General features: G+C 42.0%; 3 protein-coding genes across 10 annotated transcripts in view; all 3 read right to left on the reverse strand.

The window, feature by feature from the left end:
* LOC113068570 (ankyrin repeat domain-containing protein 35-like) overlaps positions 1–901 on the reverse strand; it is a 1,519-nt gene extending 618 nt beyond the window's left edge. Inside the window, exon 1 of the mRNA XM_026241347.1 lies at positions 1–901. This exon is cut by the window's left edge and continues 618 nt beyond it. Coding sequence (XP_026097132.1) covers positions 1–871 — 871 coding nt within the window. The 5' untranslated portion in view covers positions 872–901.
* The window catches only part of LOC113068554 (gephyrin-like), a 1,122,288-nt gene that overhangs the window by 152,750 nt on the left and 942,511 nt on the right, over positions 1–27,027 (reverse strand). The gene's annotated exons all lie outside the window — the stretch shown is intronic.
* The window catches only part of LOC113068549 (1-phosphatidylinositol 4,5-bisphosphate phosphodiesterase beta-4-like), a 50,787-nt gene continuing 26,847 nt past the window's right edge, over positions 3,088–27,027 (reverse strand). For 4 of the 6 annotated variants that reach the window (XM_026241291.1, XM_026241290.1, XM_026241292.1 and 1 more), the window contains exons 22-39: positions 26,939–27,023; positions 26,421–26,545; positions 23,344–23,395; positions 22,775–22,877; positions 22,135–22,299; positions 20,347–20,551; positions 13,712–13,800; positions 12,605–12,743; positions 11,756–11,808; positions 11,447–11,512; positions 11,242–11,357; positions 11,089–11,164; positions 10,126–10,301; positions 7,076–7,177; positions 6,932–6,989; positions 6,382–6,468; positions 6,195–6,231; positions 3,088–4,888 (exon numbers count right to left, since the gene is read on the reverse strand). In XM_026241291.1, the coding sequence (XP_026097076.1) occupies positions 4,791–4,888; positions 6,195–6,231; positions 6,382–6,468; positions 6,932–6,989; positions 7,076–7,177; positions 10,126–10,301; positions 11,089–11,164; positions 11,242–11,357; positions 11,447–11,512; positions 11,756–11,808; positions 12,605–12,743; positions 13,712–13,800; positions 20,347–20,551; positions 22,135–22,299; positions 22,775–22,877; positions 23,344–23,395; positions 26,421–26,545; positions 26,939–27,023 (1,832 nt within the window). In that variant the 3' untranslated portion in view covers positions 3,088–4,790. The remainder of the gene's footprint in view (positions 4,889–6,194; positions 6,232–6,381; positions 6,469–6,931; positions 6,990–7,075; positions 7,178–10,125; positions 10,302–11,088; positions 11,165–11,241; positions 11,358–11,446; positions 11,513–11,755; positions 11,809–12,604; positions 12,744–13,711; positions 13,801–20,346; positions 20,552–22,134; positions 22,300–22,774; positions 22,878–23,343; positions 23,396–26,420; positions 26,546–26,938; positions 27,024–27,027) is intronic. The other 2 variants (XM_026241294.1, XM_026241293.1) reach the window with 1 other exon arrangement.

Below are 27,027 nucleotides of genomic sequence, written 5' to 3' on the forward strand. Positions count from 1 at the left end.
GCAGGTGATTGTTGGGGCAGGGGGACGGATGTTCTCTGTGTTTGAGCTGCTGAGGAGGTTTTGGGGTTAAAACACCGGAGAACATCCGGCCTGGTGGTGATAACGCTGATGAAGCTTCACTTTCTCTCTCATATTCCTCAATGGAGTCCATCGACTGGATTCTCTTCCGCACACCGAGGGATCGACTGCGGCTCGAGCCGACGGAAGGCCGCATCGCTTCTTCAGGGGCAGCTCTTGTTGGACGGATCTGAAGATGTTCATCTTCGCTGATGTTCACTGTGGAAAGTTTCTCAGCGAGTGCATCATCCTCATCCTCATCCTCCTCGTGGACTCTCCTGGAGTGACTCCGCAGCGCCTGCAAGCAGTCCTTGTGTCCGAGATACCTGGCCACCTCCAGCGCAGAGTTGCCCACCTTGTTTTGCCGGTCGATCTGGAGACCCAGTCTTTTGAAAGCACGCACCAGGAACTCCAGGACGTGTGCGTGTCCGGCCGCAGCAGCGTACATGAGCGCAGTGTTTCCCCAAGCGTCCGCGGCCTCGGGGTCAGCGCCGCTCTTCACCAGGATCTTCACCGTGTCCAGGTGTCCCATCTCACAGGCGTAGCTCAGCGGCGTGCGTCCGCTCTCGTCCGGGAGATTCACGCTCGCACCCCTCTGCAGCAGAAGATTCACAAACCTGCACCTCGCACCCGAGTCCTGCAGAAACACGGCGGAGATCAGAGGCGTCTGCGCACCTTCGCTCTCGGAGTCGATGATCTTCCCATCCAGAGCGTCTAAGATGAACTTGGTGAGGTGCAGCTTGTCGTTGGAGATGGCGTCCAGAAGGATTCGGCTGTTGGTTTTGGAGCTGCTCCTGTCCGAGAGTCTCAGCATGTTTCCACGGTCAGATTATTCTCCGTGGCTGATGGAGATCTCCGCATCCTTTATACCAGTGCACTTTGGAGTTGCCACGACAACATGAATCTCATCATCACACTGTATTGTTCCTAAGTGGATGTGTTTTAATGTGCTGATTATAATAAGGGCTTCAGAGAAACACGCCGACTGAACCTTGTGAATAAACACTCACTGGACACTCACACACACACACTGGATTCAAGGATTTCACACTGAACATTACTTTCAGTGAAGCGGCTGAAGGAGATTTGTTTGTTGCTCTCTGACAGAAATCAGTGAAGTCTAGCTGGTTTTGCAGTCTACACACTCTAGTAAAGTGTAAAACACTACACACACTCCACAGAGGAAACTTACACTCCCTGACGAAAATTATTCATGGTTTTTAACCAGTGGAAAACATGGTTACAATAGTTAAACCGCGGTAAGGTTTTGCTACACTAACCTTTTTTAATCATATTTGTAGTAAATGTGATCATACAAATGGTAATCAATGTGCCAAAAATCAGTTACTACTCTTTTACTTTATTAAAACCAGTGACACAGAGATGCGTCAGAATCAATCAAAGATCACAGCCGTCTCAGTTCATCATGGGGACGTCGTGGCCTAATGGTTAGAGGGTTGGACTCCCAATCGAAGGGTTGTGGGTTCGAGTCCCGGGCCGGCAGGAATTGTGTGTGGGTGGGGGGAGTGCATGTACAGTTCTGTCTCCACCTTCAATATCACGACTGAGGTGCCCTTGAGCAAGGGATCGAACCCCCAACTGCTCCCCGGGCGCCGCAGCATAAATGATGAACACTGCTCCGGGTGTGTGCTCACAGTGTGTGTGTGTGTGTGTGTGTGTTCACTGCTCTGTGTGTGTGCACTTCGGATGGGTTAAATGCAGAGCACAAATTCTGAGTATGGGTCACCATACTTGGCTGAATGTCACTTCATTTTAGGATTCACGCGCTTTATGTGACTTCTTTTGGACTGATGGACATTTCAGTGCCGTTATAAAGCTTGGACGAGCCAGGACACATCGATGACACACATGTGAAGTTTAACTGGCAGGAAACACAAATTAAGTGATATTTTCCTATATTCTCTCTTGAGTAGTCAAACAATCCACAGAAAACATCTTTACAACAGAAAGAAATGTCACTAATAATATGAGATTAGATGAACATTAACAAATCTGACTAAAATATCTCTGTGTACAAAACACATGAATGAATCTTGCTCAGAAGAGACGAAATCAGTTTCTGACTCATATTAGAGTCACTTCTCAGAAGATTTTGGTGAAATTTGGATGAACTCAATGTTGCTTGACATCTTCATGTTTTAGGAGAGAACTACATACTGTAAGAAATTATTGTGATTCTAACAGTAGAAGACGGTAAAAATGCTACAGTAAAAACCTGTTACCGTATTTTCTGGACTATAAGTCACACTTTTTTTCATAGTTTGGCTGGTCCTGTGACTTATAGTCAGGTGCGACTTATTTATCAAAATTAATTCGACATGAACCAAGAGAAATGAACCAAGAGTTCACATTACCGTCTCCAGCCACCAGAGGGCGCTCTGTGCTGCTCAATGCTCCTGTAGTCTACACTGAACACATAGAGCGCCCTCTCGCGGCTGGAGACTTATAGTCTGAAAAATACGGTAATTGGTTAACTGAAGTTTCCACACTTTATTCAGTGAATAAACGCAAGTACATTTAATGTAATTTTACAGTAAAATACAGATCGACACTCCCTGAATTCCCTGCATGACACTTCACATTTGATCTTATTTTTGGTTTAAATAACGTTTCTTCTTCGTTTTTTCTTATCAGTTGTGTGCATCAGGGTTTACTCTCACATCTAATGTTGTTATATTCATGTTTATTGCATTATTTCAGTGTAATGTGTCACCGTGATGGGGTTTAATGTTTCTTCTATGTACAACATTGTCCTCCTCAGCTCGTAGAAAGTGATGAGCTTTGGTTCGTCACGTGACTTTCTCAACACCTCCTGTTTTTGGTGGTTATTAGTGCATTACAATGGTTAAAAACAGGTATTAACATTACATCAGTTAATGAAATACAGTATATTATTATGAATTTAAGTTAAGTCTGTAAAACCTAAAATGTTAACACCATATTTTTTCACGGTGAAATTCATCCAGCCACAGATGCTGGTATTTAATCTGAATGAACAGACCGCAAGCGTTTCATTTAACACCTGGGAGAGTTTATTGGGACACATACTATAAAACAGTATTAAAGTAGCAGGATAACAACAGTATTTTCTGAGTATTTTCATTGCTAGAAGTTTGACAAATACGATATATATTTATAAATACAAAAGCACTTACAGCATGATCCATTGAGAAGCTACAGAAAGCTCAGAAGACAAACAAATAGAAAGGGATGAAATTCAGAGCGCGACAGTTCTGCAAAAATAATCTGCTTTTCTGCAAACTATAATATCAGAGCAAAGGTCTACGTGGAGGTCGCACAACAGAAAACATTCAGCTAGTGCAAACAGCTTCTACGAAACCAAACGTAGTCTTAAACTACTCACTATTATATATTTATATGCATCTTTATATAAATAACCCCTTATTTTGGCATTTATCTTGTAAAATAATTTAAACGTCCTACCTGACATATAGTGGCACATTTGTAAGCGATGGAGATTTAAAGCACTTTGCTTTCACACGAGATATGTGTTCACCGCCAAACACTTTAAAACATGATGCAAAGAAAAGAAGAAGAAAGGAATAAAACAACCGATGGAAAGCTCACAACAACCAACACACATATAATCAAACAAATAAAAGCAGACACCAGCCGGGACATGAGTGTTTCTGTCTGGTTCTCCAGAACTAATCTCTAAACATCCTTAAATCAAGACTCCTTTACTGGAGACGCAAACCACACGTGAAGTCTCGTTTCTGAGAAACTGATCAAGATGAAGAGAGTTTATGATTAAAACAAGAACAGATATCTGCAGAGGGGCTCAGAACAATACACTTCATCCAAAGAGAAGTTTTTCTGACCACTGGCCTGTTTCTTTCTTGTTTTAAGAATAAACGCATCTAATTTTGATACATTATCCAGAAACATCTCGTCATTGTGATTGTCATCTTGATTTATGTTTTGTGGTTTAGTTATTTTTACTGGTAAACAATCCATGAGTACTAAGAACATGTTTTTTTTTGCAGTGTACAATCACCTTTCTTTAAAACAAGTACCAATACATTACAGCGGAAAATAAAACAACACAAACACAAGTGCAACCAAAGTTCAGTGTGCTGTCAGAGAGGAGCAGATGGTTTCCGTGCGGTTCTCAGGATAGCACCTCCATCATCTCCATCTCAAAGCCTGATTAAAACCACAGAAATAAAATGAGGTGCGAGTCGGATCTTAAAAACGGAGAGGAACAGATGATAAAAGCTCGGGACACTGGTGTGAGACTGTGCGTCTACATTCGTAGTGTGTTCAGAGGAAAGCTAGAGCTCTGCTACATCCTCACAGATCCTCTGAATCCTAACACATATAAAGTGCTCAGGACGGGAGAAAAGCACATCGTTCAGAGAGTGAGACAAGCCACTCCGACTCGTCTCACTCTGCTACAGTTTACTAGCTCAGTGAAGATACGAGTTGAAAGAACACTTTAGAGCTGACGCTGCAGCGCTGCTGATGAAGATGAGGATGATGAGGATGGTGGTGTATAAAAACGTGTGATGAGTCTGTCCTGGGGAGCTCGTCTGAGCAGAGTGGGCGGAGCTACAGTAAGAGCCGGATTGGCTGGACGCCGCTGCAGAGGAGGAGTTAACTGTGGTGGGCGGGGCTAGAGCTGAGGTAGGGAGAATGGGCGGGGCTTATAGACTACAGACTGGGATGAAGCACAGATGAAGACGGACTCTTCAGCTCGCTCCTGTGGAGGACGGAGAGCTTACACCACCGTGGCTGGTCTGCGGTCCATGTCCTCCTCCAGCTTCACCATCTTCTGCATGTCTTTGGCCTGGAGAATCACAGCAGATTATTTACACTGCGTTCATTCATACGGATCTAATGTTTAGATTTAAAATGCTGTTAAGATGTATATCCTTTTACCAAAAAAAAATCGATTTGCATTTTTTTGTGAATCTTTGTAATGAAGAGGAATGGTTAAAAAAAAAAAATAGTAGTTTGGCATATTGTAGGCATAATTATCTGTGATATTTGAATGCTCGTTATATATCCTGAAAACATCTCATTTTAATGAGGTTTCATTGTCAGGGTTGCCAGATCCTCAAAACAGAGCTTTCATCGTTTTATTTTTCAACCTGGCAACCACACACTCTCTCTACATTACGGGAAAAGCAAACATGGAAGCATTTCTCCTGAGATATTCTGCTCAATAACAGTGTCAAACAGCCAGTCTGTTCTCATTTTGGGATGTCTTGATTTGTGCTTATGTGAGTGCAATAATTCTGACGAAACAATTAAAATGACAATAAACAAGATAATATTTTTGAGCAAAACCACAATGTTTAATAGATTAGTTGTTGTACAGCCCCAGCATGTTCTTTTCTTTATTCAGCCCATTTATAAAAATAATCTCAAATCAAGTATGATGAAAGGAAGGAAGGTGTCACATGACAGAAAAACCAACGGCAACTGAATCATTTGATGACTTATTGAATCACTCGAATGATTCGTTTACTCTCTGAACCGTTTGGAGTGGTTTTTGACTCTCTGATCCACAGGCCATTACTTTCATCAAGTTCAGCTTCAAACTAAATCAGTGTAATTAAGACATTCGTGAATGGAGTCATCAAGTAGTGGAATCAGAATCAGTATTGTTCAGTTCTTCATGATTCCCATGTGTTCAGAGTGATTCTCTGTGAATAAACGAGTCGATGTCTGATGCAGCACACAACAATCAAACACTGCGGATGACTAATACTGCGCTCACACACACTCTTCATGACTGAGTATCGTTTCATAACACCACTGAGAGCAGAACGCAGCGTGTGTTTGAACACAGAACAAATCCTTCTGAAAAAGTTCATCAGTTCATTTATACACAACTTCTCTCTCGTTCTGCAGATACATGTTCTGTATACAGAGTCCTGTCATGAGCGCAGTGACTGATCTATGATGATTGGATGAGCTGTCAACTGGGCGGGACTTTACAACAAATGGCCAATAACTGAAGACGTGATGCATGTGATTGACAGCTTATCAACTGGATGTGTTTTAGAAGCTCGAGTCAAGGGTCAATCAGACAGAAAGGAGACTGATAGAGGAAAGTGAAGAAAGAGGAGAGCAATGCGTGAGCCTACCTTGAGTCTGACTGTTTGCATGATGGGATTTCAAAAGCTGTTCAAAGAAAAGGCAAATCATATTTAAGGAATGGCTTCAGACGTCTCATGTACAGAACATGAGTAATGGAGGACAAAACACAAATCAAATGAAATCGAGAGGGCGGCGCTCTTCTGAAACCCCGTCTCTGTGAGCGTGAGCTTTCACCTGCTCGTTGAACTTCTCCAGTTTGTCCAGCTGCTCTCGCTGGGATTTCTGCAGCTGCTCCAGCTCCTTCGCCTGCTTCATGGCCAGCTGAGGAAGAAGAACATCATCATCTTCAGACGCATGCACATCAGAGGAAAATACTATATTCATTTAACACATGCTTTTATCTAATGAGGAGCAGTTTATATACAGAGAAACATTAATACAGTTATTGTCCTGTTTATCTCTGTGAAGCTGCTTCAACACATCTGTGCTGTATAAAGCACTGCAGAAATCATTTTAGTCTCAGAAACACTGCAAAAATCATAATCTCACGAAACAGGCTTCAGTATCATGAGAGATCAAACCTTTTAATGCAGTTTACACAAATTAAATGGAAATATAGAATATGGAAATAACTTTGACTGTAAAAGTGGGATTGCGTTTTCTCATTCCATTAATCATACATCTTTTATAAAGTCAGTTATCCTGGATCAAGCTCTCAAACCAAAGCCATTCTTCACAGAACGGAGCTGTAGGTATCAGCTAACACTGAAGACCATCAACTAACCCTTTTTCTCTCCTCCAGGAACTTTTTGGTGTTGCTGCTGTTCAGCTCCCGAACTCTCCTGAGACACAAACACACAAACACGTTAAAACTGTGACAGATGATGATTTATTAATGGCACTGTGCCGTCCGTGTGTCGTGCCGCACCTCTCGCGCTCTGCCTTGTTTTTGATGCTCTTGTCCTGATTGATGGCTTTGCTGTTCTCCATCGACGTCTTCGCCTGATTGGCCTTCATCTCTTTGCTTTGCCTGTCCATCGATCACAATACAGACATGTTCAGAACACAGTCTAGAGAATCAGAGACCGTTATGAATGAAACATCATCTCATGCTCAAGGGTCACGGCTCTTTCTCATGGAGATCCGGCTGCAGAACAAACGGAGAATGGGTTCACGCGAGAGGAATTATCAGTGTAATTAATAAAGACTCTTGAGCTGAATAGATGGGCCGCTCTTCTCCTGAACTTACAGAGACTCATGCAACATTAATGCCTGTTAATTATGGCAGCCGGCCTCGTATCTTTATCCTAATCAGATGCCACATCAGCATTATAAAGAGGAGAACACTGACCCAGATGAATATATATTCATACGAGCATGAGTGTCCTGTGTTAATCGGATTCAGCAGTTATTAGCATACTACGCTCTACTGTAGTACACACTCCACTCGCTGCTTTCATCACGGACATACAATACAAACAAATCAATTCATATATGTATAGCACCTTAATGTAAATAATGTATATATCTGTAAATAAATGTAACATTTTCTAGAATCTCCATGGATTTCCACTAAACTAACTAATCCAAATATTACAATATTATACATTTTGAGCAAGCTACAGTCAGCTTCCTCAAGGTCTCATATCTGATATTATCAAATCTCCATGTTTTGATGCATATACAACTGCTGGAATTGTAATGTAGACTTGAGATGATTAATGATGATAGTGATTATAGTGATGGTAATGATGATAGTGTCGGTAGTGATTACAGTGATTTTAGTGATGACTGATTAGTGATGGTAGTGTTTGTATTGATGGTAATGATGATAGTGATGGTAATGATTACAGTGATTGTAGTGATTACAGTGATTTTAGTGATGACTGATTAGTGATGGTAGTGATGGGTAGTGTTTGTATTTATGGTAATGATGATAGTGTCGGTAGTGATTAAAGTGATTTTAGTGATGACTGATTAGTGATGGTAGTGTTTGTATTGATGGTAATGATGATAGTGATTATAGTGATGGTAATGATGATAGTGTCGGTAGTGATTAAAGTGATTTTAGTGATGACTGATTAGTGATGGTAGTGTTTGTATTGATGGTAATGATGATAGTGATTATAGTGATGGTAATGATGATAGTGTCGGTAGTGATTACAGTGATTGTAGTGATGACTGATTAGTGATAGTGTTGGTAGTGATTATAATGATGGTAATGTTGATAGTGATGTAAGGATGGTAGTGATGACAGTGTTGGTAGTGATGGTAATCTTGAACTCTAACGACCTCAATGTGTATCAGTCTCTCATCTTTTCCTTCTCTGCAAATGTCTTCACTGCTAAAACATCATACTACCACAACTAAATTAACAACTGTTGTGACGCTCGCACACTCTTCACTTCTTAATCCGCCTCCACCTCCTCCTCCATTAGCTCTTTCAGCTGATAATGTTTTCTTCACAAATAAGACAAGATCGATCAGTGACCAATTCTCCACACCGCAGACTGAGGACAACTTCACAATGACCGACGCGCACTCTCTCTCCTCCTTCTCTCCACTCTCAGAAAAGGACGTTTCCAAACTTATATAATCATCCAACTACTTGTCCACTTGATCTGATCCTTACTCACCTCCTTCAAGTGATTTCTTCTACAGTCATACCTTCACTTACTCACATTATCAACTCCTCTCTTCACTCTGGAACATTTCCCTCATCATTTAAGCTGGCGCGGCTAAGCCCACTGCTCAAGAAACCATCTCTAAATCCAGCACTTCTAGAAAACTACAGACCAGTATCCATTCTTCCATTCATTTCAAAGACACTTGAGCGAGCTGTGTTCAACCAGCTTTCTATGTTTCTTGCACAGAATAACCTCCTGGACAGCAACCAATCTGGCTTCAAAAGCGGCCACTCAACTGAGACTGCTCTGCTCTCGGTTACTGAAGCACTGCGACTATGAAGAGCAGCTTCCATATCCTCAGTACTCATCTTTCTGGGTTCCTCAAGGCTCAGTACTTGGACCACTTCTCTTCTCCATCTACATGACGTCTTTAGGATCTGTCATTCAGAAGCATGGCTTTTCTTATCACTGCTACGCTGATGACACCCAACTCTACTTCCCATTCCAGCCAGATGACCCGACGGTAGCTTCTCGCATTTCAGCCTGTCTGAGTGACATTTCCAGCTGGATGAATGACCATCACCTTCAGCTTAACCTTACGAAGACAGAACTCCTGGTGATTCCAGCTAACCCATCGTTTCATCACAACTTCTCTATACAGCTGGGTTCATCAACCATAACTCATTTTCCTGGACTGTGCCCAGCTGGTGGAATGACCTCCCAATCTCAATTCGAACAGCTGAGTCTTTACTCATTTTCAAGAAACATCTAAAAAAAATCATCTTTTTCGCCAGCACTTAACCAACAAAAAAAAAGAGAAAGAAAAAAAAAACCTGGCCATGTGTTCTGTACTAGACTAACTGAGACTTGTCATGGCACTTGTCTACTGATGTTGTTCTCTTGTTGGTCTGACTGCTTATATTGTTCTCATTTGTAAGTCGCATTGGATAAAAGCGTCTGCTAAATGATTAAATGTAAATGTAAATGATGATAGTGATTATAGTGAAAATAGCGATGACAGTGATTGTAGTGATAACTGATTAGTGATAGGGATATAGTGTTAGTAGTGATGGTAATGATGATAGTGTTGGTAGTGACTATAGTGATGGTAGTGATGGTAATGATGGTAGTGATAATATTGATGACAGTGACTAGTGATGACTGATTAGTGATGGTATTGATGATAATGATGTGAGGATGGTAGTGATGGTAGTGTTGGTAATGATGGTAATGATAATTGTGATGGTAGTGATGGCAGCGATTGAAATGATGACTGGTTAGTGATGGTAGTGATTATTGTGTTTGTAGTGATGGTAGCTGAGCATGCAGTGAATCCGTGTGTGTCTCTCACCGCTCGTGGATGAGCTTGAGCTGCAGTGTCTGCTGCTCCTGAACGCTGGCCAGCAGCTTCTTGAGGAGCTCACACTGCTGCGTCACATGGGCGTCTTTCATTTCCTGTTCCTCTGTGCTGTGACAGTTGATCATCTCTGACCACTCTTTAGTGTGCTGCGCCACCATGTCCTTCACCTGAGAGGAAGAAACACCAGCACTATTGACACATGTCACCAAACACAGCCAGACGTTTTGCTGACAAACTCTATTATGAATGAAAATAATTTAAACACAGACGGCTGGGGTTTCCATCAGAACATCAGCTATCAATCATGACTTTAGAACTAAAGCACAGGATCTCGATTGACGTATAACTACTGTAGAAATATCTAGAACATTAAGAATTTGATTAATTTTCATTGAAATATAACAAACGTGGAAATCTTATTTTTCATGACTGTGGGAATTTGTCAGACATTAAACTGGTGTTAATCCTGTAAACACCTCCAACAATCCAATAGTGCTTGATCTCAATTAAACTGTGACTGGAAGAGTGGTTTACACCTTAAATAATCCGATGAACTGGAAAAGATTAAGCGTTAGTCTTTATTTTCACCTTTCATCTTGAGAACTGGTTAGTGACAGATATTATATTTTTATTTAGAAGAACTTCTACAATATTTGCCATCTTTCCTGTTCTTGTTACATCCAGAGGAGCTCCAGAATTCAAGTAATGCACTTGAATACGAATATGTGAAAGTTTAGGGTTCATAAAAACAGAACTTTCAAAATCTGAAATCAGATCGGATTCACTGACAAAAATGAGTGCTCGTAAAAACACCTACTGTATCTGTACACTGATTCCTGCCTAACTGCTGAAGCCAGTCTGTTTTGTCATTGTTAGGGTGTAACATGGTCAAATGCTCCACAGGCTGGAAAATAAGTTAAAAGACACAAAGCATGATGGGATTGTCTTCTGTACCTTTTCTTTATGGTCTGTCGTGAGAGTCTCAACCTTAACGGCCGTTTCCTTCTTTAACTCGGAGCAGTTGTTTTCTCTAAAACAGAGAACATTGACAGTCTTGATAACATCCGGATGCAGAACAGGCAACGCTTCCCATCATGCTTCACTCACCCTCTCTTCTTGATGGCCTTCTCCAGCAGCTTCTCCAGCGTGAACTTCTCCTTGTCGTGCTGAGCCACCAGCTTGTCCACCTGTGTGCAGTGTGATTTCTGCATGGCGTTGTGTTCCTGCGAGCAGAAGAAGTGCTCATCATCATCATCTCATCACGCTGGAAACATCTGCATCAGCGTTTGAGCAGAATCCTCCAAACACTGACCTTAGCGTGTCGTTTCTTTAGCGTGTTCAGTTCCTTCTGCTGCTTCTTCATCAGTTTAATGAAGGTCTTAATGAAGAAAAGAGAATTGTGGGATTTCTGAGGTTTATCTTTTCAAAAAAGACATGATGCAATCAGCGAACTACATGCTTCACGTCAGCAGCGCTAACGAAACCCCTCAACACAAGATAAATACAGAGCGTGAACCCAATCAGTGAATCTGAACAAACCAGCACTCTTTCATGTTTGATTATTGACATATTAATAATAATTCATCAACTTAATCCAGAGTTTAGTAAATGAAAGTTTTACCTTCATCTGCTTTAAATCTTCAATGTTCACCTGATTCAAAATGGCAGGATTATCTGGAAACAGAAGAAACAAACTGATTAAAAAACTTCAATGATCTTCAAATTATTCATAACGTTCATAAAACAACTAGCGTTGATCCTGAACAGAAGAAGATTCGACGCCTCGACAGGAGGAGCCTGATTCGATCGGTTTCTGATCATGACTATATGAGGAGCTTAGATGTCTGATTCCACACAGCGCTACTGGTTTTCTCTCAATCATTTAATATACGGCCTATTAAAATAACGCTGTAAATAAGAATCTGACAAGAAAGAAGCTGTAAATACATATTTTAACGTTCGTGAATAAATCCAATCATCCCTATAGATATAAGTTTCACTTTCCATAATCCAGAGGAGGATCTTTAACCAGACTCAGACGGACACACAGACAGTGAAAGACTGGATTTATCTGATCAGGAAGGGTCCAAGAGATCTTCAGCGCACGCAGCTCAAAACAGAAACAGAACATTAATAGCTACTGTCATACACATAACGTTAGAATGAGAGCATTGTTGTAAAAAAACTTTGTGAATTCTTCGGGTTCCGCTGACGTTTGATGTTTCATTAAAACATAAAACATTACTGACCTCGTTTGTATCTGCGAGGCGTGCGTTACACACTTTCCCTGTGTGTTAACGTCAGTAATTATGGCTGTACATCTTATTTTCTTCTTTCCACAAACAATTGATTCAACTATCAGCAAGATTCAAAAAATAACTAAATAACCCCTAAATAACTTTAAATATCCAAATATATTATGTCTTTAGCTTTGTGTTCACACGTGTGTGTGTGTGTGTGTGTGTCTCACCGCGCTTGCTCTCGCTGATGTTGTTCTGCGTGGCGTTCACCTCGGAGCTGCTCTGCGGCGTCACGCTGGTCTTCACCTGACTCACTCTTCCCTTCTTATCACTCTTACAGTTCTCATTGGGCACTTCTGCGATGTCACTCTGCACAGGCAAACCAGACACACGTCAGGACACACACACAGAGAGATACACACACAGAGATGTGCACACACACACACACAGAGAGACACACTCACACAGAGATGCACGCACACACACACACAGACACACACACAGAGAGACACAAGCACAGAGAGACACACACGCACAGAGAGACACACACACACACAGAGAGATACACACACAGAGATGTGCACACACACACACACACACACACACAGAGACACACACGCACACACACACACACACACACACACAGAGACACACGCGCACACACACACAGAGAGACACACACACACAGAGATGCACACACACACACACACACACAGAGAGACACACACACAGAGATGCACACGTGCACACACACACACACACACACAGAGACACACGCGCACACACACACACACACAGAGAGACGCACACACACACACACAGAGACACAAACAGAGAGACACACACACACAGACACACACACACACAGAGACACACGCGCACACACACACACACACACAGAGACAGACACACACACACACAGACACACAGAGAGACACACACACACAGACACACACACACAGAGACACACACACACACACACACACACACACACACAGAGAGACACACACACACAGACACACACACAGAGACACACGCGCACACACACACACACAGAGACAGACACACACACACACAGACACACGCGCACACACACACACACACACACAGAGACACACACGCGCACACACACACACACAGAGACACACGCGCACACACACACAGAGAGACACGCACACACACACACAGAGAGACACACACACAGAGACACACGTCACACACACATACACAGAGACAGACACACACACACACACAGACACACACAGACACACACACACACAGACACACACAGACACAGACACACACACACACACACACACACACACACACACACACACCGTATCGATCCCGAGAGCTCGCATCTGGTCGGCGCGTTTCTCTGCGATGGTGAGGAACTTCTTTGGATCAGAAAGAGCGTCAACGATGGCTGGAACACACACAAACAAACATCACATTAACATCATCACTGTTGTTTTAACAGAATGCAACAAGCTCATCATCACGACTTCAGAAACAGGAAATAGGATGTTTCTGAAAGCACATGAAGACAGCAGAGAAGCGCTTGCTCAACTCTGTGGACTGTAGAAAATACATCCGTGTTGTTAGCACTTTAGTTTAGTTGGAGTTGAGTTTAGTAATGGCTTCTTTAGAGGGTTAACTAATGGAAACTTCAGATGAGCTGCTTGAGCTTTTCACAAAAGATCAGCCTCTCATTATATCACCATTACCAGTAGTGAGAAGCGTGTACAGGAGAAACAGCTGGAGGCTTGGGAGAGGGAAAGACAATTTAAAGAGAAACAAATGTTTCCTGAACTTGAGCGGTTTAAGAAGTTAGAGTTGAAGACAGCTTCTGAAAGATCTGCTGCTAGAAGTGATGTCCTTTGTGTGGTGTTGGTAGCCGTATTAGATCAGTGCCTTCCTTTTCTGATAAAACATGTTGTGGTATTTTTCTCACTTTGAACGTGTGGACTTTACTTTTACAAAGTGTTTTTGTAGGTAAGGCTCATGAAGCTTATTCTGCTCTAAGCCTGGAGAAGAGCAGAGTTTGTTTTTTTAATTGTAAAATATAACTTAATTCACACCATATTTCTGATATTACCGATCAATCTTATCAGATTAACTTTGATCGTTCACTCTTCCGTGACTGCAGTACACCTGCAAAGCGTTAGCACTCGTTAGCTTGTCATTAGCGTTTTCTTTTCTCCTCTCCTCTCCTCTCTCACGCTGCAGTTTTCCACAAGTTCATCAAACAACCGCAGTAAGAATATTTCATCAAGCACGGTGAGTAATGGCTTCTCCTACAATTGTTATTTGCACCTCTTGCCACATGTACAGTTTATCTATCTCTGTCGCTGATGAGGGATTCACATGTGATAAATGCAGGGAAACAGTTAGGCTGACAGAGAAGATTTCAGAATTAGAGACACGCATCCAAACTTTAATTGAGGACAGTAAGAATGTTAGGGCTCTAGATATGGCTTTGGATGCGTCTAGCTCAGGGATTCCTGTACATTGTCCGGTTCCAGCAGAGCCCCTGCAGCAGGGCAACTGGGTGACGGTGAGGCAGCGTAGTCGTGGGTCAAAACACCGCTCTTCTGTTCCAATCAAAACATTAAACAGGTTCTCCCCACTCAGTGATGCACCCACTGAGAAACCTGATGAAAGTGCTCTAGTTATTGGTGATTCTATTGTACGGAACGTGAATATAGAGACACCAGCCACCATAGTCAAATGTTTACCGGGAGCCAGAGCGCCTGACATCTTGGCAAATTTAAAAGTGCTGGCTAATGCTAAACGTAAATACAGTAAGATTGTTATTCATGCCGGCGCTAATGATGTTCGACTTCGCCAGTCGGAGATCACTAAAAATAACTTTAAAGAGGTGTGTGAACTTGCAAGCACGATGTCAGACACTGTAATATGCTCTGGTCCCCTCCCTGCTTACCGTGGTGACGAGATGCATAGCAGATTGTCATCACTCAATGGCTGGATGTCTAAGTGGTGCCCACAGAATAACATAGGTTATATAGACAATTGGACGAGCTTTTGGGGCAGACCTGACCTGTTTAAAAGAGATGGTCTTCATCCCTCCTGGGGTGGCGCCACTCTTCTGTCTAGAAATATGGCAAATAGTCTTAGTGTTTATACTTGACTAACTGGGGCCCAGGTCAGGAAGCAGACAGACTGGCTAAACCGACCGTCTGCTAGCTGCCTCCCGTCACAGAGGTCAGTTAATTCTCAGCACATAGAGACTCTTTCACCTAGATATCACACTATAGAGACTGTGTCTGTTCCACGAACTAGAAAATACAAAAAACGTCCAAACCAAGTTAAGGTTAACAATTTAATTGAGGTTCAACAAATAAAAAACAAATATGATATGGATAAACCAATGATAAAGATTGGCTTATTGAATATCAGATCCATTTCTACGAAAACACTTTTTGTAAATAATATGATAACTGATCATAATATAGATGTGCTCTGCTTGACAGAAACCTGGCTAAAACCTGATGATTACATTATTTTAAATGAGTCCACCCCCCAAGATTATTGTTATAAACACGAGCCGCGTCTAAAAGGCAAAGGGGGAGGTGTTGCTTCAATTTATAATAACGTTTTCAGGATTTCTCAGAGGGCAGGCTTCAAGTATAACTCATTTGAAGTAATGGTGCTTCATATAACATTATCCAGAGAAACCAATGTTAATGATAAATCCCCTGTTATGTTTGTACTGGCTACTGTATACAGGCCACCAGGGCACCATACAGACTTTATTAAAGAGTTTGGTGATTTTACATCCAAGTTAGTTCTGGCTGCAGATAAAGTCTTAATAGTTGGTGATTTTAATATCCATGTCGATAATGAAAAAGATGCATTGGGATCAGCATTTATAGACATTCTGAACTCTATTGGTGTTAGACAACACGTTTCAGGACCTACTCATTGTCGAAATCATACTCTAGATTTAATACTGTCACATGGAATTGATGTTGATAGTGTTGAAATTATTCAGCCAAGTGATGATATCTCAGATCATTATTTAGTTCTGTGTAAACTTCATATAGCCAAAATTGTAAATTCTACTTCTTGTTACAAGTATCGAAGAACCATCACTTCTACCACAAAAGACAGCTTTTTAAGTTATCTTCCTGATGTATCCGAATTCCTTAGCATATCCAAAACCTCAGAACAACTTGATGATGTAACAGAAACTATGGACTCTCTCTTTTCTAGCACTTTAAATACAGTTGCTCCTTTACGCTTAAGAAAGGTTAAGGAAAACAGTTTGACACCATGGTATAATGAGCATACTCGCACCCTAAAGAGAGCAGCCCGAAAAATGGAGCGCAGCTGGAGGAAAACAAAACTAGAGGTATTTCGTATTGCTTGGCGGGAAAGTAGCATATCCTACCGAAAAGCATTAAAAACTGCTAGATCTGATTACTTTTCTTCTCTTTTAGAAGAAAACAAACATAACCCCAGGTATTTATTCAATACAGTGGCTAAATTAACGAAAAATAAAGCCTCAACAAGTGTTGACATTTCCCAACACCACAGCAGTAATGACTTTATGAACTACTTTACTTCTAAAATCGATACTATTAGAGATAAAATTGCAACCATTCAGCCATCAGCTACAGTATCACATCAGACAGTGCACTATAGACCCCCTGAGGAAACAGTTCCACTCATTCTCTACTATAGGAGAGGAAGAATTGTATAAACTTGTTAAATCATCTAAACTTACAACATGTATGTTAGACCCTATACCATCTAAGCTCTTAAAAGAGGTGCTTCCAGAAGTCATAGGTCCTCTTCTGACTATTATTAATTCCTCATTGTTATTAGGATATGTCCCCAAAACCTTCAAACTGGCTGTTATTAAGCCTCTCATAAAAAAGCCACAACTTGACCCCAGAGAACTAGTTAATTATAGACCAATCTCAAATCTCCCTTTTCTGTCCAAGATACTAGAAAAGGTGGTATCCTCACAATTATATTCCTTCTTAGAGAAAAATGGTATATGTGAGGATTTCCAGTCAGGATTTAGACCGTATCATAGTACTGAAACTGCTCTCCTTAGAGTTACAAATGATCTGCTCTTATCATCTGATCGTGGGTGTATCTCTCTATTAGTTTTATTGGATCTTAGTGCTGCGTTTGACACAATTGACCACAACATTCTTTTGCATAGACTTGAACACTTTGTTGGCATCAGTGGAAGTGCATTAGCATGGTTTAAATCGTACTTATATGACCGCCATCAGTTCGTAGCAGTGAATGAAGATGTATCATATCGATCACAAGTGCAGTATGGAGTACCTCAAGGCTCAGTTCTAGGGCCGCTACTCTTCACGCTTTATATGTTACCCTTGGGAGATATCATCAGGAAACATGGTGTTAGCTTTCACTGTTATGCTGATGATACGCAGCTCTATATTTCCTCGCAGCCCGGTGAAACACACCAATTTGAAAAACTAATGGAATGCATAGTCGATATAAAAAATTGGATGACGAGTAATTTCTTACAGCTAAATTCAGAAAAAACAGAGGTGTTAATCATAGGGCCTAAAAACTCTACTTGTAATAACCTAGAACACTGTCTAAGACTTGATGGTTGCTCTGTCAATTCTTCGTCATCAGTTAGGAACCTAGGTGTGCTACTTGATCGCAATCTTTCCTTAGAAAGCCACGTTTCTAGCATTTGTAAAACTGCATTTTTCCATCTCAGAAATATATCTAAATTACGGCCTATGCTCTCAATGTCAAATGCAGAAATGTTAATCCATGCATTTATGACTTCAAGGTTAGATTATTGTAATGCTTTATTGGGTGGTTGTTCTGCACGCTTGGTAAACAAACTACAGCTAGTCCAAAATGCAGCAGCAAGAGTTCTTACTAGAACCAGGAAGTATGACCATATTAGCCCGGTCCTGTCCACACTGCACTGGCTCCCTATCAAACATCGTATAGATTTTAAAATATTGCTTATTACTTATAAAGCCCTGAATGGTTTAGCACCTCAGTATTTGAATGAGCTCCTTTTACATTATACTCCTCTACGTCCGCTACGTTCTCAAAACTCAGGCAATTTGATAATACCTAGAATATCAAAATCAACTGCGGGCGGCAGATCCTTTTCCTATTTGGCGCCTAAACTCTGGAATAACCTACCTAACATTGTTCGGGAGGCAGACACACTCTTGCAGTTTAAATCTAGATTAAAGACCCATCTCTTTAACCTGGCATACACATAACATACTAATATGCTTTTAATATCCAAATCCGTTAAAGGATTTTTAGGCTGCATTAATTAGGTAAACTGGAACCGGAACACTTCACATAACACCGTACTTTCTACATCATTAGAAGAATGGCATCTACGCTAATATTTGTCTGTTTCTCTCTTGTTCCGAGGTCACCGTGGCCACCAGATCCAGTCTGTGTCCAGATCAGATGGTGGATCAGCACCTAGAAAGGACCTCTACTGCCCTGAAAGACAGCGGAGACCAGGACAACTAGAGCCCCAGATACAGATCCCCTGTAAAGACCTTGTCTCAGAGGAGCACCAGGACAAGACCACAGGAAACAGATGATTCTTCTGCACAATCTGACTTTGCTGCAGTCTGGAATTGAACTACTGGTTTCGTCTGGTCAGAGGAGAACTGGCCCCCCAACTGAGCCTGGTTTCTCCCAAGGTTTTTTTCTCCATTCTGTCACCGATGGAGTTTCGGTTCCTTGCCGCTGTCGCCTCTGGCTTGCTTAGTTGGGGTCACTTCATCTACAGCGATATCGTTGACTTGATTGCAAATTAAAACAGACACTATTTCAACTGAACAGAGATGACATCACTGAATTCAATGATGAACTGCCTTTAACTATCATTTTGCATTATTGAGACACTGTTTTCCAAATGAATGTTGTTCAGTGCTTTGGCGCAATGTATTTTGTTTAAAGCACTATATAAATAAAGGTGATTGATTGATTGATTGAAGAGCACTGGTTATGAAGAGGTTAAAGCAGCTTTACTAACGGCCGGCGCTTTAGACGTGGTGTTAAACTTGCTCATCGCACTTGTGTTGAGTTTTCAAAGCAGAAGGAGAGTCTGTTAGATCGGTGGTGAACATCTCAGAGGCTGGGAACTAAGGAGAAACGCTTGAATAGTTTAGAAACCGTCTTCCTGAGGTTGTGTCTGTTTATCTGAACGAGCAGAACGCCGTAACTTTAGAGCAAGCTGCAATCTTGGCAGATGAGTTTGTTTTAACTTGCGAGGGAAACTTTGGTGACAAACAGGCAGGCTCTCCAGTACAACATGTGCCGATCTGGAACATTTTCTGATTCGACTCATATCTCTAGTGATAGGTAACTTCAGAGAGGGTGTTTTTATTGTAAGAGACCTGGTCATCTTATTGCAGACTGTCCTGTTCTAAGCGAGAAACAGAAGTCTGTAAAAACTGTCGCTCTGGTAAGTCTTCCCTTGGTATCATCGGTGGAGGCTCCATATGAGAAGCATGAGTATGTTGGATCATCATCATTTTTGAAGGATGGCTTTGTATGTCTGTCTTCTGAGTCTGAACACAGACAAACTATGAAGATCTGGAGAGATACTGGAGCTTTCCCATCTGGGATACTCTAGAATGTCTCGACTTTTAATGAAAAGTCAGCCCAAGGTTTGGAGGTAATTGTTAAAGGCTTTGGTGGAGAATTTCTTTCTCTGGCTTTGCATAATATGAATCTACAATCTGATCTAGTCTCCGGGAATGATGTAGTTGCACTTTGTTCCTTTATACACTCACAGATGGGGTGTCCTTTATTGTGTGTGTGTGTGTGTGTGTCTGTGTGAGTGTGTGAGTGTGAGTGTGTGTGTGTTAGACTGTAAGTGTGTGTCTGTGTCTGTGTGAGTGTGTGAGTGTGTGTGTGTGTGTGTGTGTGTGTGTGTGTTAGACTAAGTGTGTGTGTGTGTGCTCACCGCCGAAGCCGTCTGGCACGTATGTCTTCAGGACGATGTTGCAGAAGACGGTGGGCAGTGACAGAGGCTTGTTCCCCTCGTTGCGCAGCGAGATGTGTCTGTAACCGGCCTGCAGTCCGTCCAGCGGCAGGATCCTCTGACCGATCAGCTTGTTGTTGTCGTCGTACACAGCGATGCGCAGCACGGCCAGATCCGGCAGGATCACCTGACCACAGACCAGAGGTCACATGACCACAGATTCAGGACTGAAGCAGGTCAAACACAGAGGCATGATGAGATATGACATGCAACATTAAACCCTCAACTGCTGTACAGGACCTTAGTGAAAACCCCACAAACTCACAAACACATCAGTGAACAGTAAACACACGGTTTCATGAATCAGCAGTGCAGAGTATGAACACAGAACACGCGTGTGTTTGTGCTGCGCCATATTTTGGGGACAGATTTGTACCCAGAAATGAGTTAAACCTGATAAAAAGTGTGTGAGTGTGTGTGTGTGTTTGTGTGTGTTTGTAGTGGAACTGCGGCACTGCTGATTTATGGTCTGTGTCTGTGGTGTTAGTGTCACGGTGGAGAGAAGCCTGCTGCATCAGCACAAAGAACTGTGTGTGTGTGTGTGTGTGTGTGTGTGTGTGTGTGAGAGAGAGAGAGAGAGAGGGGGTGTTTCTTATAGCGGCTGTAATTGTGTATTGCTGCCCATCTTTGTACAGACATGAGGGGAAATGAACATGAAAAGGAGTACATCACACACACACACACACTATTCTCAAACCTCAAGCAGTTCAAACTCTCTTTTATCAACAAAATGAACAAACTGATTTCTGTCAGAATCTGCGTCTTCAGCAAATGCAGCTCAGATGATCTGGAGACCGACCTGCTCAAACGTTCATCTAACACTCATTTAACGTTCAGTTTGACACTAGGGACTGTCTGATGGCCAAGGGCCAGTGTGGAAGACACTCGTGACCGTTGACCGATTTGACCCTTGATCAGGCCACTGCCGCTTCATCAAATGTTTTATATCATTTGCATCTGTTTCTAAGCCTTGCTAATTACAAGAACAAAGCATTCCAGTAAGGCGCTAAAGACATCTCCCTTCAGTGCTGTGTTCTGTACAGTACATGAGCTGCTTTACGCTACTTTCTGACAAATACATACAAAAATGTGCCAAAATACCATCTTGGCGAGTGACTTTATTTGAATTATACAGTGGAGCAGAGACGCACCGATCTACTGGTCATTTATTATTTCTTAGAGACCATCTCTGTTCCGTGCTTGCACACAAACTGCACTGTAGTGACCGTTTCAAAATGTTGTTTGTGTGGAAATATCACGTTGTTATTATATTTAGTCTGTTACCAGAGGCCAGTGACACTGGCTGCAAAGAGGAGTAAATACTGTTCCTGATGCGCAAAATATAGGAAGAAAATCCTAAATATTGAATTTTATATAGTGGAGGAGTGTTTTCAGGAAAGTGTACATGATATTTTCTTTTAATATTGGCTCGGTATAATGCATTTAAAGTAGCGCTAATACAGCGCTATCCAAGGAAATGCTGCTGCTCCTGCTGGCAGAGAGTGGAACTGCGTCTCATTCAGAGCTTCTGCTGTTTCACTTTCATTCAGGTGTTTTATGTAGCATAATTTCACAAAGCTAAAGTCAGCCTTTATTTCTGTACATGAACATCTACAAACATAAAATTCATCAAATGCTCATCAAACCCTCATCTAACTCTCCAGAAACGTTCATCTAACATCCATTAAACGTTCATCTAACTCTCCAGACCTTCCTGAAGACGAAGGGCTCCTCGTTGTAGTACGGGTTCAGGCCGTTGTTCATCACCATCCGTGTGCGGAACTCTTTCCGGATGGTGTCCGTGGGAAGACCGTACATGTCCACCTCCACATACGTGCCGATCTTCTTATCCGATAAGAACTGACCCGAGAACACCTGAGGAACGATGAACACGATATGATTCATTCAATTAAAGAGTCATCTCAGTGATTCACAGAGTCATTTATAAGGCTTTGAACTGTTGAGTTTTTCATGTTCATTCTCTCAGACTGTTACTACTGTACCTTTACTGTACCTATTTCTCTACTGTACCTATTTCTTTATGAGATTGAGAGACAGATTTAGGAAAAGGTCAGTTTTGTAAGTGAGAGAAGAGAATTCTCAAAGAGCATCAGTGAAGATTCGATTGGATGTTTGAAGTGAAAAAAAGCCGCTCATCAACACTATGAGTTTATTATTGTCCAAATGTAATTAGGTATTTATTCAATACAGTGGCTAAATTAAAGGAAAATAAAGCCTCAACAAGTGTTGACATTTCCCAACACCACAGCAGTAATGACTTTATGAACTACTATACTTCTAAAATCGATACTATTAGAGATAAAATTGTAACCATGAGAGTGTGTGTCACCTGTACGCTGCAGGTCGCTGCTATCACTCCATCTACTGGCGTCTCAGAGAAGGGGTCGAACATTCTGTCGGCGCGGCGCATGAAGTCTGGTTTGAGGAGGTACCTGCAGGAGAGAGTCACAGGAATCACTGCAGCGTCTCCAGAGAAACATGTCTCTGTGTCCCTCCTCCTCACCATCCACCGATCTGACCCCTTCACTCAGAGCTGCGCTTCTGGGACAGATATTCATTCTTCTTCTGATTAATTGTTCAACAGAAGATTAATGATCCACACAATCCCACGTCTCCTCACACACACACACACACACACACACACTGAGGGGCGGCTGGGTAATAACAGGACATTAAGGGACTGTGATATTGAGGCTCGTGGGCTGTAATCCCAGACGAGTGTTTGGCCTCTGGCTGGATTCGTGAATGAGGATCTGTGTGTGAGGGCTGATGTTTAGCGAGAGTCGTTTGCTCTAATGTTAGCGAGCGGACGCACCGCCGTCGGCTGCAGATAATGTGATGTGACACTGTAATTGATGATCAGGAAATGACCCGCGCCGGACCGCAGGAAATACTCACCCGCATGCGCCGTTGTACTCGAACTTCCCCTGATTCAGCTGCATTCCCAGATCTGAAACCCACACACACACACACACAGCCAATATTCAGCCAAGTGATGATATCTCAGATCATTATTTAGTTCTGTGTAAACTTCATATAGCCAAAATTGTAAATTCTACTTCTTGTTACAAGTATCGAATAACCATCACTTCTACCACAAAAGACTGCTTTTCATGTTATCTTCATGATGCACCCAAATTCCTTAGCATATCCAAAACCTCAGAACAACTTGATGATGTAACAGAAACTATGGACTCTCTTTTTTCTAGCACTTTAAATAAAGTTGCTCCTTTTCGCTTAAGGAAGGTTAAGGAAAACAGTTTGACACCATGGTATAATGAGCATACTCGCACCCTAAAGAGAGCAGCCCGAAAAATGGAGTGCAGCTGGAGGAAAACAAAACTAGAGGTATTTCGTATTGCTTGGCGGGAAAGTAGCATATCCTACAGAAAAGCATTAAAAACTGCTAGATCTGATTACTTTTCTTCTCTTTTCGAAGAAAACAAACATTACCCCAGGTATTTATTCAATACAGTGGCTAAATTAATGAAAAATAAAGCCTCAACAAGTGTTGACATTTCCCAACATCACAGCAGTAATGACTTTATGAACTACTTTACTTCTAATATCGATACTATTAGAGATATAAACTTGTTAAATCATCTAAACCAACAACATGTATGTTAGACCATATAAAATCTAAGCTCCTAAAAGAGGTGCTTCCAGAAGTCATAGATCCTCTTCTGACTATTATTAATTCCTCATTGTCATTAGGATATGTCCCAAAACCTTCAAACTGGCTGTTATTAAGCCTCTCATCAAAAAACCACAACTTGATCCCAGAGAACTAGTTAGTTATAGACCAATCTCGAATCTCCCTTTTCTGTCCAAGATACTAGAAAAGGTGGTATCCTCACAATTATATTCCTTCTTAGAGAAAAATGGTATATGTGAGGATTTCCAGTCAGGATTTAGACCGTATCATAGTACTGAGACTGTTCTCCTTAGAGTTACAAATGATCTGCTCTTATCATCTGATCGTGGGTGTGTGGCGAGTGGGGCGGGGCCGAGAGGCGTGGGAACGAGGAGTGAGGCCAGGTGTAGTGATTGGAGATGAGCTACACCTGCGCCCCACCGCCAGTATCGAGTCCCACGTAGGAGATGGAAGGATATAAAACTGGAGTGACGACCTTGAAGGACGAGAGAGGACCAGGCCTGGGACATTATTTTATGTGTTTGCTTTTTATTTGTGCGCGTCAGTGGCCGTGAGGGGCTGACGCGCTGTTTTGTTTATTTTTGAATTATTAAAGTATTTTGATTGTGCGCCGGTTCCCGCCTCCTTCTTCCTGATGATTAGGGAGTTTTTATTGTTACAGGGTGTATCTCTCTATTAGTTTTATTGGATCTTAGTGCTGCATTTGACACAATTGACCACAACATTCTTTTGCATAGACTTGAACACTTTGTTGGCATCAGTGGAAGTGCATTAGCATGGTTTAAATCGTACTTATATGACCGCCATCAGTTCGTAGCAGTGAATGAAGATGTATCATATCGATCACAAGTGCAGTATGGAGTACCTCAAGGCTCAGTACTAGGGCTGCTACTCTTCAAGCTCTACTCTTTATATTTCTTTGCGGCCCGGTGAAACACACCAATTTGAAAAAAATAATGGAATGCATAGTCGATATAAAAAACTGGATGACGAGTAATTTCTTACTGCTAAATTCATAAAAAACAGAGGTGTTAATCATAGGGCCTAAAAACTCTACTTGTAATAACCTAGAACACTGTCTAAGACTTGATGGTTGCTCTGTCAATTCTTCGTCATCAGTTAGGAACCTAGGTGTGCTACTTGATCGCAATCTTTCCTTAGAAAGCCACTGTAAAACTGCATTTTTCCATCTCAAAAATATATCTAAATTACGGTCTATGCTCTCAATGTCAAATGCACAAATGTTAATCCATGTATTTATGACCTCAAGGTTAGATTATTGTAATGCTTTATTGGGTGGTTGTTCTGCACGCTTGGTAAACAAACTACAGCTAGTCCAAAATGCAGCAGCAAGGGTTCTTACTAGAACCAGGAAGTATGACCATATTAGCCCGGTCCTGTCCACACTGCACTGGCTCCCTATCAAACATCGTATAGATTTTAAAATATTGCTTATTACTTATAAAGCCCTGAATGGTTTAGCACCTCAGTATTTGAATGAGCTCCTTTTACATTATACTCCTCTACGTCCGCTACGTTCTCAAAACTCAGGCAATTTGATAATACCTAGAATATCAAAATCAACTGCGGGCGGCAGATCCTTTTCCTATTTGGCGCCTAAACTCTGGAATAACCTACCTAACATTGTTCGGGAGGCAGACACACTCTTGCAGTTTAAATCTAGATTAAAGACCCATCTCTTTAACCTGGCATACACATAACATACTAATATGCTTTTAATATCCAAATCCATTAAAGGATTTTTAGGCTGCATTAATTAGGGAAACCGGAACCGGGAACACTTCCCATAACACCCGATGTACTGTCTACATCATTAGAAGAATGGCATCTACGCTAATATTAGTCTGTTTCTCTCTTATTCTGAGGTCACCGTAGCCACCAGATCCAGTCTGTGTCCAGATCAGAGGGTCACTGCAGTCACCCGGATCCAGTACGTATCCAGACCAGATGGTGGATCAGCACCTAGAAAGGACCTCTACATCCCTGAAAGACAGCGGAGACCAGGACAACTAGAGCCCCAGATACAGATCCCCTGTAAAGACCTTGTCTCAGAGGAGCACCAGGACAAGACCACAGGAAACAGATGATTCTTCTGCACAATCTGACTTTGCTGCAGTGTGTGCTGGTGTCAGAAAACAGCTAGAAACACATCAGCGGACTCAGAGAAGCTGGTCAGGTCAGATCTAATATGATTTTACTCTCTCACTGTCTGGTGATAATCTATTATTCCTGGCTCATCTGATCTCTGTGTGTTTAGTAATGGCCCCGGTCGCTCTCGGACCCCGGGCTCCGGCCGTACCTGGAGTCTGGAAGTTCAGAGACACCATCTGGCAGCCGGCGTTCCAGAAGATCTGAGGCATGTAATTGCTGGAGTCCACGCGGCCTCCTTTGGGGTAGATGCGGCTCATCTGTCGCTTGTTGTAGCTGTGCATCTGTGGCTGAGGAAAACACGTGGCAGTCCCCCGGCGGAGATATATCTAACCCTAACAGCAGGGCATCCCTCCCCGAGGACACACGGCTCACCGGAGACCAAGTCTCTCTTAAAACGTTCAAATCTGCTTTTAACCCGACGGGAGTCACAGGGAAAACACGGCCATTTCCAAGAAATCTGTTCACGTCTACATCAATCTATATAACCCAAAAACTATGACTTTTTGAGCTTTAATCTGCTTCATGTAACTAACTGTATTTAATCCAGGATAATGTTGCTGTAGCATCATGTCTAAATAAGCAGGATTTGTGTGTGATATCTGAAGAGGGTGATTTCAGCACGGTTTGGGGGCTGATGGGTAATCGTGCGCAGCTGTCAAAGGATACTTCACAAACTCGATGGCGTTGGTCTTCAGATAGCCCAAACCCACAGACTCGTTGAAGGACGACATGTTGTGATGGATGTTCCTCTCTGA

Source organism: Carassius auratus, linkage group LG45M (assembly GCF_003368295.1).
Source record: "Carassius auratus strain Wakin linkage group LG45M, ASM336829v1, whole genome shotgun sequence".
NCBI lineage: Eukaryota > Metazoa > Chordata > Actinopteri > Cypriniformes > Cyprinidae > Carassius > Carassius auratus.